A 16,841-nucleotide genomic window follows, 5' to 3' on the forward strand; every position below is an offset into this window, starting at 1 on the left:
CCAAAGGAGACCTCAGAGAAGTCCCAGCCCCTTCTGCCATGTGGGCACCCAGCAAGAAGATGGCCAGCTATGAGCTAGGAAGCCAGGCTCCACCACACACTGAATTTGCCGGCCCCCTGATCTTGGACTTTCAGCCTGCCAAACAGAAATAAATTTCTGTTGTTTATAAGCCATTCAGTTTATGGTATTTTTGTAATAGCAGCTAGAATGAACTAAGGCAAACTGAATTATAAAAAACAAAGCAAAATGCAGCCACTCCCCGACACGGGCAGCCAGGCTGGTTGATGAGAGACAGGCCCTTCCCCCCACACCCACCTCCTCCGTGTGACTCAGACGGGCCTTCCACCCTCAGGATCTGGGGACTGAGAGGGAAATGCCTTCCATCCTATCTGTTGATACCTGGAACACTGAGGGAACAGCTGGGATTTCCTCCTTAACTTGCCGCTGAGTCAGCTCCAGCACTTTGTACCGTGTGACTCGGCCCCAAAACTTAACCTGTCAGCCTTCAGCCTCCTCAACGACTTATACCTGCTTGCAGGGTTGATGTGATGATGAAGTAAGATAAAGAGGGAGACCTCGTTGGTAGTCAGCATATGAAGATTTGACACCATCGTTTTTATGCTCTAAGTACCTCTGGGACAAGAAAGAAAAAAAATCTTTTCTTGTTCTACTTCATCGCTATAAACCTCCTGTCCACCAGGGGGAGTCGTCTAAAGGAACCCATCACCAGTTCTCCCATCCCGAATCTGTTTCCTTAGCTCTCTTTCTTCTACTCCTTCACCTGCCCCTCCTCCCAAGCTGGCAGGACCCGTTTTTATAATTTGAAAACCAACTCCACTTGACCGCTGCCCACAGTACTGCATGGGAAATCCAGTTAATTGTTTTCAGCACCTTAAACTCTAAGCCTGGAGTCAGTGAGCTTTTCTGTACTGGGCAAGAGAGTAAAAATTTTGTGTTAGTCACTCAGTTCAGTTCAGTTCAGTTCAGTTGCTCAGTCGTGTCCGACTCTTTGCAACCCCATGGACTGCAGCTCACCAGGCCTCCCTGTCCATCACCAGCTCCCGGAGCTTATTCAAACTCATGTCCATTGAGTCGGTGATGCCATCCAACCATCTCATCCTGTGTCGTCCACTTCTTCTGCTGTCAGTCTTTCCCAGCATCAGGGTCTTTCCAATGAGTCAGTTCTTCACATCAGGTGGCCAAAGTATTGAAATTTCAGCTTCAATATCAGTCCTTCCAATGAACACTCAGGACTGATCTCCTTTAGGATGGACTGGTTGGATCTCCTTGCAGTCCAAGGGACTCTCAAGAGTCTTCTCCAACACCACAGTTCAAAAGCATCAATTCTTCAGTGCTCAGCTTTCTTCACCATCCAACTCTCACATCCATACATGACCACTGGAAAAACCATAGCCTTGACTAGACAGACTTTGTTGGCAAAGTACTGTCTCTGCTTTTTAATATGCTGTCTAGGTTGGTCATAACTTTTCTTCCAAGGAGCAAGTGTCTTTTAATTTCATTGCTGCAATCACCATCTGCAGTGATTTTGGAGCCCCCAAAAAAGTCTGACAGTTTTCACTGTTTCCCCATCTATTTGCCATGAAGTGATGGGATCAGATGCCATGATCTTAGTTTTCTGAATGTTGAGTTTTAAGCCAACTTTTTCACTTTTCTCTTTCACTTTCATCAAGAGGCTCTTTAGTTCTTCTTCACTTTCTGCCATAATGGTGGTGTCATCTGCATATCTGAGGTTATTGATATTTCTCCTGGCAATCTTGATTTCAGCTTGTGCTTCATTCATTAGTTACTCAGTCATGTCCAGCTCTTTGTGACCTGATGGATTGTAGCCCACCAGGTTCCTCTGTCCATGGAATTCCCCAGGCAAGAATACTGGAGTGGGTTGCCATTCCCTTCTTCAGGGAATCTTCCCAACCCAGGGATCGAACCTGGGTCTCCTGCATTGCAGGCAGATTCCTGGGGGAGGAGCTAAGATGGGGAGGAATAGAATGGGGAGACCACTTTCTCCCCCAACAAATTCATCAAAAGAACAGCTGAACGCTGAGCAAACTCCACAAAACAACTTCTGATCGCTAGCAGAGGACATCAGGCGCCCAGAAATGCAGGCAGATTCCTTACCATTTGAGCCATTGAAAACCATTGTTGTTTTAGTCACTAAACTGTATGCAACTCTTTTGTGACCGCCCCGCCACCGCCCACCATGGATTGTCTCCTGCACTGGCAGACAGATTCTTTACCACTGAGCCATGTAAACCATAACTTATTTATAAAATCAAGACCAAATCCAGTCTACGGCCTGTTTTTGTACAGTCCATGAGCTAAGAATGGCTTTTACATTTTAAAGTAATTGATTAAGAATATATGACATGTGAAACTTCATTAATTTCAAATTTCAGTTTCCACCAATAAAGTTTTATTGAAACACAGCTGTGTTCATCCACTATGTATTAGATGTGGTTGCTTTTGAGCTCCAGTGGCAGAGGTGAGTAGTGGTGGTGGACACCATCTGACCAGAAATGCCTAAAATATTTATTATCTTCACCTTAAAATTTTTTTTGCCAACCCTTTCTCCAAACATAATACCACCAGTGAGCCTGAGGTCACTCAACTCATGTTTGCCATCTTGAATATTAGTATAATTTCTTAATGAATAGATAGAGATCTTCTAAAAATCCATCTGTAAAATAAGAATGATAGCATCATCGCATGAAGTTGTCATGAGTATTAAATAACTTAATGCATGAAAAGCAACTAGAATAGTGCCTGGCATTAAAAGTGCTTGATAAATGTAAACTCTAGTTCTGTTAGCACATGAATTTAAATAAATAACAGGAGACAAAGACTTCTCCCCTCCAATTTATTTTGAGATGTGCTGTAAACAGTTTGAAATGTCCCTTTAAGAACTTTCTGGCTTCCCCAGGATTGGATGGCATGACAGACTCTCCTTCACAGAAGGTACAAGTGGAACAGACTGGAGGGGCTTTTGGAACCTTCCCTCCTCAGAAAGTGTGCTCACGTCAAGATGTATCTGGCTCTCAGTAGAACTGGCCCATGTTTCTTGGGAGTGAAGTGTCCAAGCCACTGTTCATCCATATTTCCTGGATGATCTGTTCCCTGCGCTCAATCCTTTCTGCCAGCTCTGCAGCCTCTATGGAACTGTAGACAGGATATGTAGTCCTACAGAACCCCGAGAGTTCCCCTGGAAAGTCGGAGTCAGAGGAGTCCTCCTCCCCCTCCTCGTCCTGGCTGTCCTCCTCGGCCTTGTCGCTTCCTGGCACCAGGTGCTCCCTGGCCAGCTGCAGCTCCTGGAGGTCCTTGGTGCAGGACACTCTGATGACCAACGCACACAGCGTGAGCGCCAGACCGATGCAGACGCTGGACACGAACAGCAGGGCGGCTCTCTCAGGGTGGGCTGTAAAGGAGAGAACACGTCAGGGCCCGGAGGAGCTGCCGGTCCTCACCAGGCCCAAGTCCCACAGAGACAGGCGTGCGCCCGGGCAGGCGGGTAATGCAGAGTCCCAATCCTGGACAGCATCTCTGAGACCATCCACACCTAAGAGCACAGACGCCTACTAATTAAAACAAACAAAAGAAAGAGTTGGAGCATGTATGTATGTATGGAGTCAATATATGTATGTTTATGAGAGGACACATAGCAATGGACCTTCCTGAGTTCAAATGCAGGCCTGCCACTCACTAGTTGTGTGACTTTTGGCAAATTACATCACCTCTCTCTGCCTCAGTTTTTTCACCTGTAAAATGGAGCCAAAAGCCCCTTTCTATCATAAAGTTGAGTTACTTTCTATGATGCTCTCAGAACACTCAATGACACATAACAAATATTTAAGAAGCTGTTAGCTTTTATTAATAGTAGTAAACTTTGAAAAATGAAATACATATAAAGTATGAGTGTAAGTCCTAAGATTAAATGTTACACAGCATAATTTCTTTCAGATTAAAAAATAAATATAAATTTAAAAAAATAAATAAAATAAATAATAAATAAAATAAATAAATAAATAAAAAGGTTCTGGTAATCAAAGTTCAACATCCAAATGATTGTATAATAGGAATAGAAGTAATGCTAATTTGTACTATGTACCCTGGTCTAAATCCTAACATACGTTTAATCCTTACATTAACCCTATGTGGAAAGGACTATTCCTCTTCAGCTCTGTATCCCCTGAGGGGCTAGCATTCCCATTTGGGGAAGTAACAATCCAGTTAACTCTCTTATAATATAGATCAGGAGTTGACAGGTTTTTTTTTCCTGTAAATGGTCAGATAGGACCTATTTTAGGCTTCGTGGGCCACAGGATCTGTGTTGCAACGTCTCAGCTGTGCTGTTGTAACATGAAAGATGATACAGATATGGCTGTGTTCTAATAAAACTTTATTTACAAAGCCGGCCCGTGGGCTGTACTTTGTGAATCCCCAATATAGAGACTCAGACTGAGGTCAGCAGGTGGCATGGGGAGCCACCGTGTGAGCCTGGGTGGAGCCAGGACGGGAAGCCAGCTCCTGAGCTGTGAGCAGCTTCTGAGACGTACACCTAGAACCACTGGCACGTGCTCCTACGTCTCGACAGAACCATCCTCCTCCAGGCCCACGCGCCCCTGTTCACTACACTTGAATAATGACTGTTGTCTCTGCTGCCTTGGTCCTTCCCAGAGATGCAGACTGGAGGTTCAGATCTCCACGGCTGTTACGTTTCATGTCCAGTCAAGAAATCCAGCTTCTGTGATCTGACGGGAGAGCTCTAAGTGGGACACGTTATCTTCTTGAAACATGAAACTTCCCCGGTCGGCTTCCTTCACTCGCAGTTCAAGTCACTGGTGAGGTCACCAGCCTCAAGTGTTCTTTGTTGCCGTCAGCCCTCTGAGCACAATCTCATCACTCTCCCTAAGGCACACAGATCTGAATGCAAAGCTGATTTTGGCGGGGAGAGGGGGAGTGAGCTGTTGTCTGCAAAGCAGACAATATATTATAACATTATAAAAATAAGAACAACATATCTTTCCCAGAGTTAAGGTTATTTTGATCCTGGAAGTGTTGCTAGTCACTCAGTCCTGACTCTTTGTGACCCTATGGACTGCAGCCCACCAGTCTCCTCTGCCCATGGAATTCTCCAGGCAAGAATACTGGAGTGGGATGCCATTCCCTTCTCCGGGGGATCTTCCCAACCCAGGGATGGAACCCACATCTCCTGCACTGCAGGCAGGCTCTTTACCGTCTTAGCCACTAGGGAAGCCCCGAGGTAGTTTGAAGATTTGGTCGACTGGAGGCACATCTTTTGTGTTCTATTTCTGCGAGTGGTAGTGGAACGGCGATTGGGAGATGCTGGCATTTGGGACACAGTCGTGAAGCCATTAAGCCAGAATATTACAGAAAATGATGCTAAGACCCAAGGCCCTGATCTGAGGAGGCAAATCCTTTCTCCTTCTCCCCTTGCATGTCCAAGCCTCTTCTGGGAGTGGACTCACTGCTTCTAACTCCACTCCCCCCTTCCTTTCCTTCAAATCCTCCTCCTTTCTTCTCTCTGCTTCCTCCTGCCCCTCCCACCCCTACTGCCCCACCAAACATCCGGATCATTGTCTTCTCCAATCCCTCCTGTCCTCATGGTTCTGATACGGGCTTTCAGTGCAGCCATAATTCAGCTTCCCCTTCTCCTGGGAAAGCGTCAACCTTGAGCCCACCGACAGCCAGGCCTACAACATTACCTCCTGCCATGCCTGCAAGGGCTGCTGCCGATGGCAAAACGGACTCCCACCCATTTGTGACCTTTTCCAGCCAGCCCTGTTCATGACAGGCCAGTTCCAGGCAGAAATAGCCCGTGCCAGTCAAGCTTCTGGGAAACAATGATCACCCACAGCCCTCTTCTCTCCTTGCCCATAAGACCATCATTCCCAGCAATGGTCTCAGGGGCGAACAAGGGGCTCAGGCCAGGACAGAGGAGGTCTGCCTCTGTTCCAGGTAGCCGGGCTAGTTACTGTTCCCCTTCCTTCCTTTCTCTCTCTCTCCTTCCCAACCCTATTTCTTTTTAAAGAATTAAACTAACCATGTTGTTGTTTAGTAGCTACGTTGTGTCTGAGTAGTTGCAATCCCATGAACTGTCGCCTGCCAGGCTCCTGTACCCATGGGATTCTCCAGGCAAGAATACTGGAGTGGGTTGCCAGTTCCTTCTCCAGGGGATCTTCCCGACCCAGGGATCAAACCCACATCTCCTGCTTGGCAGATAGGTTCTTTACCACAGAGCCACCAGGGAATCCTTAGGCTATGACACATTCTCTTTATGGGTCAATACATGGCCTTCCTTTGTATTTATTCATTAATTAAGCAATTTAAATTCTGTCATCAGCACCTGTGCTGTGAATCAGCCCCCTGAGTGGGAGTTAGACCTCAACAATACCTGTGTATAACCTGTGGCTTCCCCTCCCCCCAGCTTCCCCCCACATCAAGGTAACTACCACCTGCATTCCATGGTCATTCCTCCCCTGCTTGCCTTTTTAATATAGCTTTCTGCATCTCCATGTATTCCTAAAAGCTTTATGAAAAGGGTGTAACATGACAGCTTAGTGTCTGGGCTTTGGTGTCTGCTTTTAACCTAATAGGATATGGCTGCACACTGCTCCATGTCCCGACTGCACTGTGGCTCGTTCACGCAGTCGCCAGGCGGTGGGCATCTGGGGGCTGCCAGGCTTCCTTCTGCGGGCCTTGTAGCCGTGACCATTCCTGCAAATGTCCCTGGGTCGACACGTGCAAGTGTTTCTCTCCAGTACTGACCTAGGAGGGCAACTGAGTGAGTTGTAAGACGTGTGACTTTGGGGAAATGTGGCCAGGGTGGCTTCTGGAGTCCTGCCATGCCTGAGAAATCGCGTGACTCCTCGTCTTCTCCAGCATTAGGAATGGACAGGATTCTAGCTTTTTCCCAATCGTATGGGTACAAAACTTTATCTCACTGTGGCTTGACTTGATTTCCCTGATCCCCAATTATATAGACATCTCTTCAGATGCTTACCTAGTCTGTCTTGTCAAAATGCAGGCTCATGACACTTGCCCACTTTTAAAATTGGGTCTGTGTTAGGTGTATCTATATATACATACAGGCTCCATATATTGTTGATATTAGGCATTAGACAGCATATACATGGTGAACGACCTGTATTTTCCTAACATTAAGGTGTCTTTGGACCTAGTGAATTTATCTGAAAACCAGGAAGGATAACACTTCTCCACCTTTCCCGCCCCCAGCTGGTCTCCTCTCTCCTTTCCTACCCTCCTCATCCATCTTCCCTATTGGAATTGTGATCTTTTTAAAAATCCACATCAGATCACATCTTTGTCCTACTAAAAACCTATAACCCTCTCTCTCCCCGCCTATAAGATAAAAAGCAAACCCTGACCATCACCTATGAAGCTTGCTAGAACCTGGCCGGTGCAACCAGCCTCCACAAGTTCAACTCCAAAGCCTCGAGCCCCTGCTTGCTGCTTTCTGGCCACTGGCCTCTCTCCAGCCCTCACGGGGGCAAGATGACTGGGCACCTTGGAGCTTTTGCACATGCCGTTCCTCTGCCTGGAATGTTCTCTCTCCCCTCCTCATCCAGGCCTCTGTGCCCCATGCCCAGCCTGGACTCAGTCCCCGTCACTAGGTCTCACAGCCTCTCGAATGTCGCTAAGTCTCTGAGTGTTTTTTGTCCTTTCTCACCCCAAAGAATGCAAGCTCCCTGAGCGCTGGGGCTGAACCGCCTTGTTCTCCGCCCAATCCCCAGTGCCCAGTCCTAACTGAGGCTGACACAGCTCTCTGCTGAGTGCTGGAAGGAAGGGGCCGTGGATCTACAGCACTAGACTTGGTGGTCCGGGGTCGGGGGCTCCATGATGTTAGCGGCCTTCCTTCCTCTCTCCCTCTGCTCTGGGTGTGGGGATCTGGATTCTGGTGCCAGCAGAGCTTCTCATGCATCAGACCCTAGGCACCTCTGGCTCCCATGAACCTCCTACCAAGTGATCACTCTTCAGGCCGTTATACTGAGTCTGCTGAGATCCAACGATCAAAGATGGAAAACGTGGAAACTCTTGGGCCAACCAACTGGAATCGAGGTTTCCTAGTCAAATGAACCAACTGGTCTGCAGTCACAGAATCACAGATGTTAGCTGATGGAGCCGTGGCTGGGAACTGGCCCAGGTCCTCCTGTTCTCACTTGCCCAAAGCCACCACCCAGGGGGGACCTAACCTCAGATCAGAGCTCTCTCCAGAGGCCCAGGCTTTACACTAAGAGGACGGTTGCCATGCCCTCCTCCAGGGGACCTTCCCGACCCAGGGTCCTGGGAGATCTAAGAACCCACATCTCTTACATCTCCTGCATTGACAGCTGGGTTCTTTACCACTAGCGCTACCAGGGAAGCCCTTTGAGAGGGTAACAGGCAGGAAGGCCAGGGGTCTCCAAACAGAGGAAATAGGCTGCAAGTGTCAGACACTTTTATCTCTCTTAAGCGGCAGGAGGAAACAAGCTAGTGATATATGTGTGTGTGTGTATATATATATATATATTTTTTTTTTTTTTCCCCCCTTCTCTATACAAATTTTAAAAGGAGGTTTCTCTTAAAATACTGTGTTGCCACAATGACACCTGGTTCCACCCTGAAGTTAACTATTCTCCAACTCTGAGTTAACCAATGCATTTTTCTTATGGAAATGTTTGTCCTAAAGCTATGTTAATATACTATGCATTCACCCCAGACTCTAATGGCTCAGAACTGACTTGCCAAACCATTATGTTATACTCAGACATTGTTCCCCTAATCTATGTAAACGAAACTATTTGTATGGTAATCTGCCCTTCTACAGGGTTCAAGTCAATTGTTTTATGGCCCAGGATGACTCATCTGGTGCCAAGATTATCCCAAAATACATCTTATGGATGAGGGGCCTGGTGCCATTCTGAGTTTTAAGACATTCCTTTCTTTCATTAACAGACTGCTAGTGACTATATAACATCCAGCTAAAAACTAGATGGGGGGCACTCTTTCTGCCCCCTTCTGATGCCCATGTCAGAAGCTTTCTCTATCTCCTTTATATTTTAATAAAACTTTATTACACAAAAGCTCTGAGCGATCAAGCCTCATCTCTGGCCCCGGATTGAATTCTTCTCCTCCGGAGGCCAAGAATCCCTGCGTCTTTTCGTGGGTCAGCAACGACCATTCACCTTTCCTATTATATATTCTGTTAAAATAAAGGCGTTAGCCTCCTTGTTAAACAGAATCTTCACACTGGGCTCTTGTCAGTCTTACTCTCGCAGCTCCAGTGAGTGACTTGCATTTCATCAGTGGTAGCAAACCCTGGGGAGTCTCACCATGGTGGCCCGTGGCCTTTAAGGTCCCTCGACCCTTAGAACTCTGGTCTGCAGCCAACACAGCTCCAGCTCAAAGTGACTGAGTCTAAAAAAGACACCAAGAGACTGGGCGAGAGTTCCATCCTGGGGGCCCTGCTACCATCGGGTGAAAGCACGAGGCATGCTGGGCCTGGTCTGACAGCACTTAGGGATGTGATAGTAACTTTCTGTCATGGGACCAAAGATTAGAGGCCGTGGGAACACTTCAGAACCCACACCTCCATGACAAGCCGGTGCTGATTTCCCATCCTTCTCCCTGACAGGGGATCATGTAACTCCAACTTCGGAATGTGTTATGATACTTCTGTTTCATTGTGGGTCTGTCTGATATCCTGGAGCTCCTTTCACATGAAACAATGACACCCTCCCAATGCAGAAGGTGCAGAAATGCTGCGTTCTCACCCATGGCCCCGCTTACCCCCATGCACCCCGCAAGTCCACAGTGAGCTCTGCCAGAGGCCAAGGACACACACAGGCCCAAGTCCAGAGCAGGGTCAGAAATACTAGGCCGCGAAGGGCAGGAAATATTAATAAAACGCTCACTAGATGGAATGGAAGACATCAGGTTCTGAGCAAGACTAAATAAATATCCTTTGACACAATCTTCAGCTGAGCCAGCTAACAAAGTCACTTCCCCAAATCTCCAACACACACACACACACACACACACACACACACACACACACACACACACACATTCATACACACACACACTCACACACATAGAGACACACACACATCCATCCCTTTCCATTTCCCTAACTTTGAAAATTTTCTATGAGCTTCTTCAGACCCATGATCTAAATTCTAGAATGAATTCAATAAATATGTCTATATCATTGAGAACAGGGTAAATTCAAACGTGGGCTTCCCCAGTGCGCTGTGGTAAGGAATTTGCCTGCCAATGCAGGAGACAGAACGTGGGTTCGATCCCTGGGTCAGGAAGAGCCCCTGGAGAAGGGAATGGCAACCCACTCCAGTGTTCTTGCCTGGAAAATTCCATGGACAGAGAAACCTAGTATAGTCCATGGGGTCACAAAGAGTCGGACATGACTGAGCGCCTGAGCACACACAAATTCAAACATTCCTATGAAGATGTCTCACAAACCACTTAAATGGTTCAAAGAGAAATCGTCCATCAGGAACCCTTGGGTATTTCTGTGTCTGTTCCACCAGCCTCTGTGTCTCCACATCCCGGGATAAGCCCCTTGATTCTGGGTTCTAGCCTGTTGGTCCCCCACGTGCACTTGGCGGCACTAATGTGACAAAGCTACCTGTAGCCTGACCTGAGGACATGTCCTTCTGATTTGCTCAGTCCATTGTCTATTTGGTGATTTTGCCAGAACCTTCCCAGCTCACCCTTGGTAGCTTCTGTTGGGACCTCTCCCCTAGGAGGGCCTCCTCCTCTCAGTGGGTGCCCAGGGAGCCTGGTCCAGCCTTCAGATCACATCCCTACATCAACGATGAAGATGCCACCGAGAGTTGGCTGGGGCACCACTTTCTAGTGATGATGAAGGTGATACTCATCATGCGATGCTCGTGTTGAAATGGCTCAGCCTAAGGTCCTGCCCTTCACTGCAGTGTGCTGGCCTAACCAGTGAGGAGGATGCTGTGAGCTGGGGACCATTCAGAAGAATAACAAACCCAGAGAGTAACACACCCAGGAAATTCACAGGCAAGGGCAGAGGCCCCTTCCCCCTAAGACTTTGTGAGCCTCTGTGATTTGACGAATAAACTTCTAGTAGCAGCTCTGTTTCATTAACACCTGACACAACACATTCAGAGTCTCTTTCCCTTTGACATGAAATTTTGGCTTGGCCTCAGAACATGCCTAAACATCCCTCGGTAAAACCCAATAACCCACTGAGTTTGTACAGTCCTTAGAAATTGGATACCTACAAACAGCAAATACAGGGTGATGATAAGGTATGGGATAGCTCATGAGACCAGAGGAGGACTCATCATCTGCTCACTAATTAACCGTTAACTGTGCGTCTACTCCGCGCCAGCTCTGTCTCAGCCACTAGGATATGGCAATGACTAGGATGACAAACACCTGCAGCTGAAACCTTAATGTCTAGTGGAGAGATGGGTGCCTAATAAGTAAATCTCTCCAAGGACTTCTGATGCTGATGCTGAAGCTGAAGCTCTGATACTCTGGCCATCTGATGCAAAGAGGTGACTCACTGGAAAAGACCCTGATACTTTGAAAGATCAAGGGCAGAAGGAGAAGGGGGCAGCAGAGGATGAGATGGTTAGATAACATCACTGACTCAATGGACATGAGTTTGAGCAAACTCCGGGAGATAGCGAAGGACAGGGAAGCCTGGCGTGCTGCAGTCCATGGGGTCGCAAAGAGCTGGACATGACTTAGTGACTGAGTAACAACAACAGCAATGACTTCTTGGAGTTATGAGTGTGCAAGAGGATAGACAGGGATGGAGAGAAGCTAATTCAGATCTCTCGAGGATATTAGGTTTCCATCCTTCAAAATTCTGAAGGGCACACGTCTCTCTTGGAGAAGCTGGAGGGCAGGTTTTGTATCTGTTGAGGCAGATCCTGCCCTGCTGCTGGCCATGCAGTGTCCTCAGGAACACGGCTCAAGTCCTCTGATCTCAGCTTCCTTGTGTGCAGGAGAGGGGATGAGTCCCTCTGTCAGGGTCACCCCTATGCATTGTAACCTCTGAAACTCATGCACTGAAGCCTTAACCCCCAGTGTGAATATATCTGGAGACAGAACCTATAAGGAGATAATTAAGTTTCAATGGGGTCATAAGGGTGGGGCCCTGATCCAACAGGATTAGTGTCCTTATAAGAAGAGACACTAAATGGAATCTAAAATATGACACAAATGAACTTATCTACAGACTCACAGACATAGAGAATGGGCCTGTGGTTACCAGGGGTGAGGGTACGGGTGGGGGAAGGTTGGACTGGGAGTTTGGGATTAGCAAATGCAAACGATCAATATAAGATGAGTAAACAACAAAATCCTAGTGTATAGCACAGGGAACTACATTAAATAGCTTGTGATAAACCATAATGGAAATGAACATGAAAAAGAATGAATGTATATATTAATATATGTATAACTGAGCTGAACTGATAACTAAATCACTTTGATTACAGCAGAAATTAACACAATACATTAAATCAGCTATAGTTCGGTTAAAAAAAAAAAGAAGAGACACCTAGTGTTTTCTTTCTCTCTTTCCCTCCCTGCTGTGTGAGGACACAGGGAAAGGTTGTCTACAAGCCATGAAGACAGCCCTCACTAGGCACCAGGCCTGCTGGAACCTTGAGCATGGCCTTCAAGCCAGGAAGAAAATACAATTCTGTCATTTAAGCCACCCAGTCCATGGTGTCTTGTTAAGGCCGCCTGAGCTGAACAAGACAGTTGTTGAGGAGAATGGTACAGCCCAGAGTGGCCGCAGCACATAAGCAGCCTAGTCGTCATGCCTCTCTGCAAAGGATTTTCACATGGCCTTTCCACCAAGGGGCTCTCTAAGGACTCTGAAAATATGAGATATTTCCAACAATAAAATCCCGTATATCTCTTAAGTTTGACAATTATCAGGAACAGAAATGGGATGGTGGTTAGAAAGGAGAGGACTCTCAACAACCACACAACCACCACACAAGGAGAATATTGGTAAGAAGGTCTCAAGATTACTCCAGCTCCTGTGTTGAGGTGTCTCCTCAAGCCTTTATTATCCTCTATGGAAGGCTTACTCCAAATAGCCCCAGCTCTGGCAAGGGCTTGAATAAGTCATGCCATAATGTGTTCTGTTACCATGTATTTTACAAAAGTTCTCAGAAATTTTGGCCCCCTGAACAGAGTCAGGCAGGCATTGCCGAAACTTGCAGAGTCAACATTCCAAAATACGGTCCATCCAGAGGTAAGCAGAGAGGCTGACGAGGAAAGACAGCGTGCACCATGCCCTTGCAGACGAGCCATTCGGGCTCTGCTAATTAAGGAGGATGGAGTCTGATTGATCCTCGAGGGGAAGATTATCCAGGGAAGCCTTGGCAACCGCGAACAGTAATGCTGGTGACTCAGAAAGGGTCTCTGCCTCCACAGACCATGACCTGTTCTGTTCAGTAAGTCATCTTTCGGCTCAATGTTCTTCCAGCCAAGGGTGGAATTCAATAATCCTGTGCCCTTCCCAAGTTTTCAAGCCGGAAAATGCATTCCTCAGCTTCCTACTTTGCAAAGTGGAAAATTCCCCTGGAGACCAGCTGCTGGAGAGTGTGACTTAAGTGTTTGTGGTTCTCTTGTTGATTGCCAGTGGACCAGTACCTAAATTCAGATCTCTGTGCTTCTGGAATGTAGAAGGCTGCAGTTGCTGTGTCAAATTTAAAGTCTGTCTTCTTTAATATTTTATTTGGCTGTGCTGGGTCTTAGTTGAGGAACGCGGGACCTTTTTTTGTTGTTGTTGCAGCATGTGGGATCTAGTTTCCTGACCAAGAATCCAACAGGCCCCCTGCACTGGGAATGCAGAGTCTTAGCCACTGGACCAGCATGGAAGTTCCCCGCTTTCTTTAGCCATCCAAGTGTTACAATTAAACAGAACATTTGTGAATAAGAATTCAGTAAATCCATCTAGGAAGTTTTCAATTACCTACCTCTAATGTAAGCAAATGCTGCCAACGAGTGGCTGACAATCACGCCATCTTTCCTCAGAATCCTCGGTTCCCTTGGGTCAAGGTCTACACCTGTTTCATTAAAAACAACAACAACAAAAAAAATGAAAGGCTGATTAATCACAGCTGTTCCCAGTTTGCATTTTGTTCCTAAACCAGGACTGCCATCATAAATAAAAAGCCACAGAAATCCAATAAGTGGGCCTTTGACAAAATTAGGGACGACTAAGCCAGAAAGAGCATTTTAGCAGATAGTAGCTTATGGCCTCTGGGGACCCTGGGGATGTTAGACAGGGTTTTCAGGCCTCCACTGCGGGGGGGCCAGGATATTGATGGGAGCCTGGTAGGAGCCCTGTTAGAAAGAGCAGAGAGGATGAGAGAGGCAGGGCCTGGTGGAGAGCTAGAGGGGCAGAGCTAGAATATTAACAACAATTATTCCAGGCTTTGAGACTAGGGAGGAGTTCTATTTACTTGATATTTTCCTGTGTGTTCCATATCAAGCATACTTTACTTTTATACTTAGAGGGAAAAGACTTCATAAATGGAATTCAAGTAACACAAGAAAAACTCTCAATCCACAAAGTACAACATCTTACACAGACTGTCTTGGGGGCCTCTGTAGTTTCTACTAGGAGCCCCAAGAGTCTAAATTCCATTCTAGATTTGATTTTAAAGACAAACCCAAAATGTTCATTCCCTTATTTACCAGAGCCTAGGGAAAACCTGAGGCAGAAGGGCATATAAGGATGGAGGTCTGCAGGTCCAGCCTGGGTCTGACCCTTCAGGTTCCCAAATGGGATCATCCTTCCAACAAGCCCATCAGATAATCCAGGAACCCCAGATTTATTTCTGAGCAGATCTCCTTTTTCAAGGTGATTTTTTCCTTTAGGAAATAAAGGGGAACGGAAGGAGGATTTACCCTACTTATAATTCAAAACACCCCAGGTTGGCCACCGTGAGTAACCATCTGCCACAGCTCTGCCGTTCTCAGAGCCGGTAGCGCACACGGCCTGAGGGTCTCTGTGTCTTAACCAGTGCATCCACCTGTGGCCACGTGGGGCTGTGCACCTTTACTTAACGAGAAACCTTGGTAGTAAGCCATAAACATTACCGTAGTCGCCATCTTTCTGCTTCACAGAAGGTTTTATATTAGCAACTGATGGATCAATTGCTGTGAGTATATTCTTGGGAACTGAAAACCAAAAAGAGATATTTTAGATACTTTGGACACTTAACAGATCTTTAAAATGTCCTGTTGATAAGATTTAAAAAGATCAATTTTCAAATCAGTACATATATCATTCACTCTGCTTGTCCAACACACTCACACAGATACACCAATGGTACCCACATGATCATCAAATGTCCCAGAAAGGTTACCCCTTAGATCTATCTTGTAGTATTAAAAAAAAAACAAACAAACACCATGGAGAACAAATAAAGACGATATGGTATGTCTATCCCATAGAATAATATTTAGTTGGCTTCCCTGGTGGCTCAGTGGTAAAGAATGTAATGTAAGAGCTGCAGATTTGATCCCTGCCTTCGGGAGGATCCCCTGGAAAAGGAAATGGCAACCCACTCCAGTATTCTTGCCTGGGAAATCCCATGGACAGAGGAACCTGGTGGGCTGTAGTCCATGGGGTTGCAAATGAGAAAGGCAAGACTTAGCGATATGGTGTATCTATCTAATAGAATAATATTTAGCAACAGCAAGGAATGGAGTCCAGTCGTTGGGATCCTCTTGGTTTGGTTCCAGGACCCACCTTGGATACCAAAATACACAGGTGCTCAATTCCCTCATATAAGATGGCATCTGATTTGCATGTAACCCACCCAATATCCTATCGTATACTTTAAATCATCTCTAGGTTACTGACAATACTTAGTACAATGTAAATAGTCATAAATACAATGTAAATGTATTATAGTAAATAGTTTGTCAATGTGGAGTAAATTCAAGTTTTGCTTTTTGGAATTTTCAGGAACTTTTTTTCAAATATGTTCAGTTCTGTGGTTGGTTGAATCCACGCATGTGGAACCCACAGATACAGAAGGCCGACTGCTACAACATGGATAAACCTCAAAAACATTATGCTCAGTGAAGGAAGCCAGACACAAGAACACATACGGCATGATTCCGTTCATATGAAATCTCCAGACAAAGCCAAGTTTACAGGGACAAAAAGTAAGCTAGTGGTTCCCGTTGATTCAGTGGTAAGAATCTGCCTGCATTGCAGGAGAGAAGGGAGACTTGGGTTCTATCCCTGGGGCGGGAAGATCTCCTGGAGGAGAAAATGGTAGCCCACTCCAGTATTCTTGCCTGGGAAATCTCATGGACAGAGGAGCCTGGCGAGCTACAGGCCAGGGAGTTGCAAAAGAGCAGGACAGGACTGAACGACTGAGCACCTCGAGACCGAGGTGGGGAAGGGGAGTGACCATGTGTGCCCATGAGGGAGCTTTGGGGGATCACGGAGGTGTTTTAAAATTGGAGTATGGTGAAGCCTGCACTTGTGTGCATGCGCAGTCGTGTCTGACTCTTTGTGACCCCAGGCTCCTCCGTCCATAGGTTTCCCAGGCAAGAATGCTGGAGTGGGTCATCATTTCCTTCTTCATGGGATCTTTCTGAGCCAGGGATCGAACCCACGTCTCCTACCTTGGCAGGCGAATTCTTTACCACTGAGCCACCTGGGAAGCCAGATGAAGGCTGACAGCTCTGTACATTTGTCAGAAATCACTGAATTGTTTCTACATGAACTGGGTGAATTTTAAGGTATGTAAATCACACCTTAA

The 16,841-nt window shown here is 46.5% G+C and overlaps 1 protein-coding gene across 5 annotated transcripts in view; it reads right to left on the bottom strand.

The window, feature by feature from the left end:
- Window positions 1-2,838: 2,838 nt before the first annotated feature.
- The window catches only part of EVA1C (eva-1 homolog C), a 91,703-nt gene continuing 77,700 nt past the window's right edge, over window positions 2,839-16,841 (bottom strand). For 2 of the 5 annotated variants that reach the window (XM_061134108.1, XM_061134107.1), the window contains exons 6-8: window positions 15,160-15,240; window positions 14,031-14,120; window positions 2,839-3,430 (exon numbers count right to left, since the gene is read on the bottom strand). In XM_061134108.1, coding sequence (XP_060990091.1) covers window positions 3,054-3,430; window positions 14,031-14,120; window positions 15,160-15,240 — 548 coding nt within the window. In that variant the 3' untranslated portion in view covers window positions 2,839-3,053. The other 3 variants (XM_061134111.1, XM_061134109.1, XM_061134110.1) reach the window with 3 other exon arrangements.

Source organism: Dama dama, chromosome 31, assembly GCF_033118175.1.
Source record: "Dama dama isolate Ldn47 chromosome 31, ASM3311817v1, whole genome shotgun sequence".
NCBI classification, from domain to species: domain Eukaryota; kingdom Metazoa; phylum Chordata; class Mammalia; order Artiodactyla; family Cervidae; genus Dama; species Dama dama.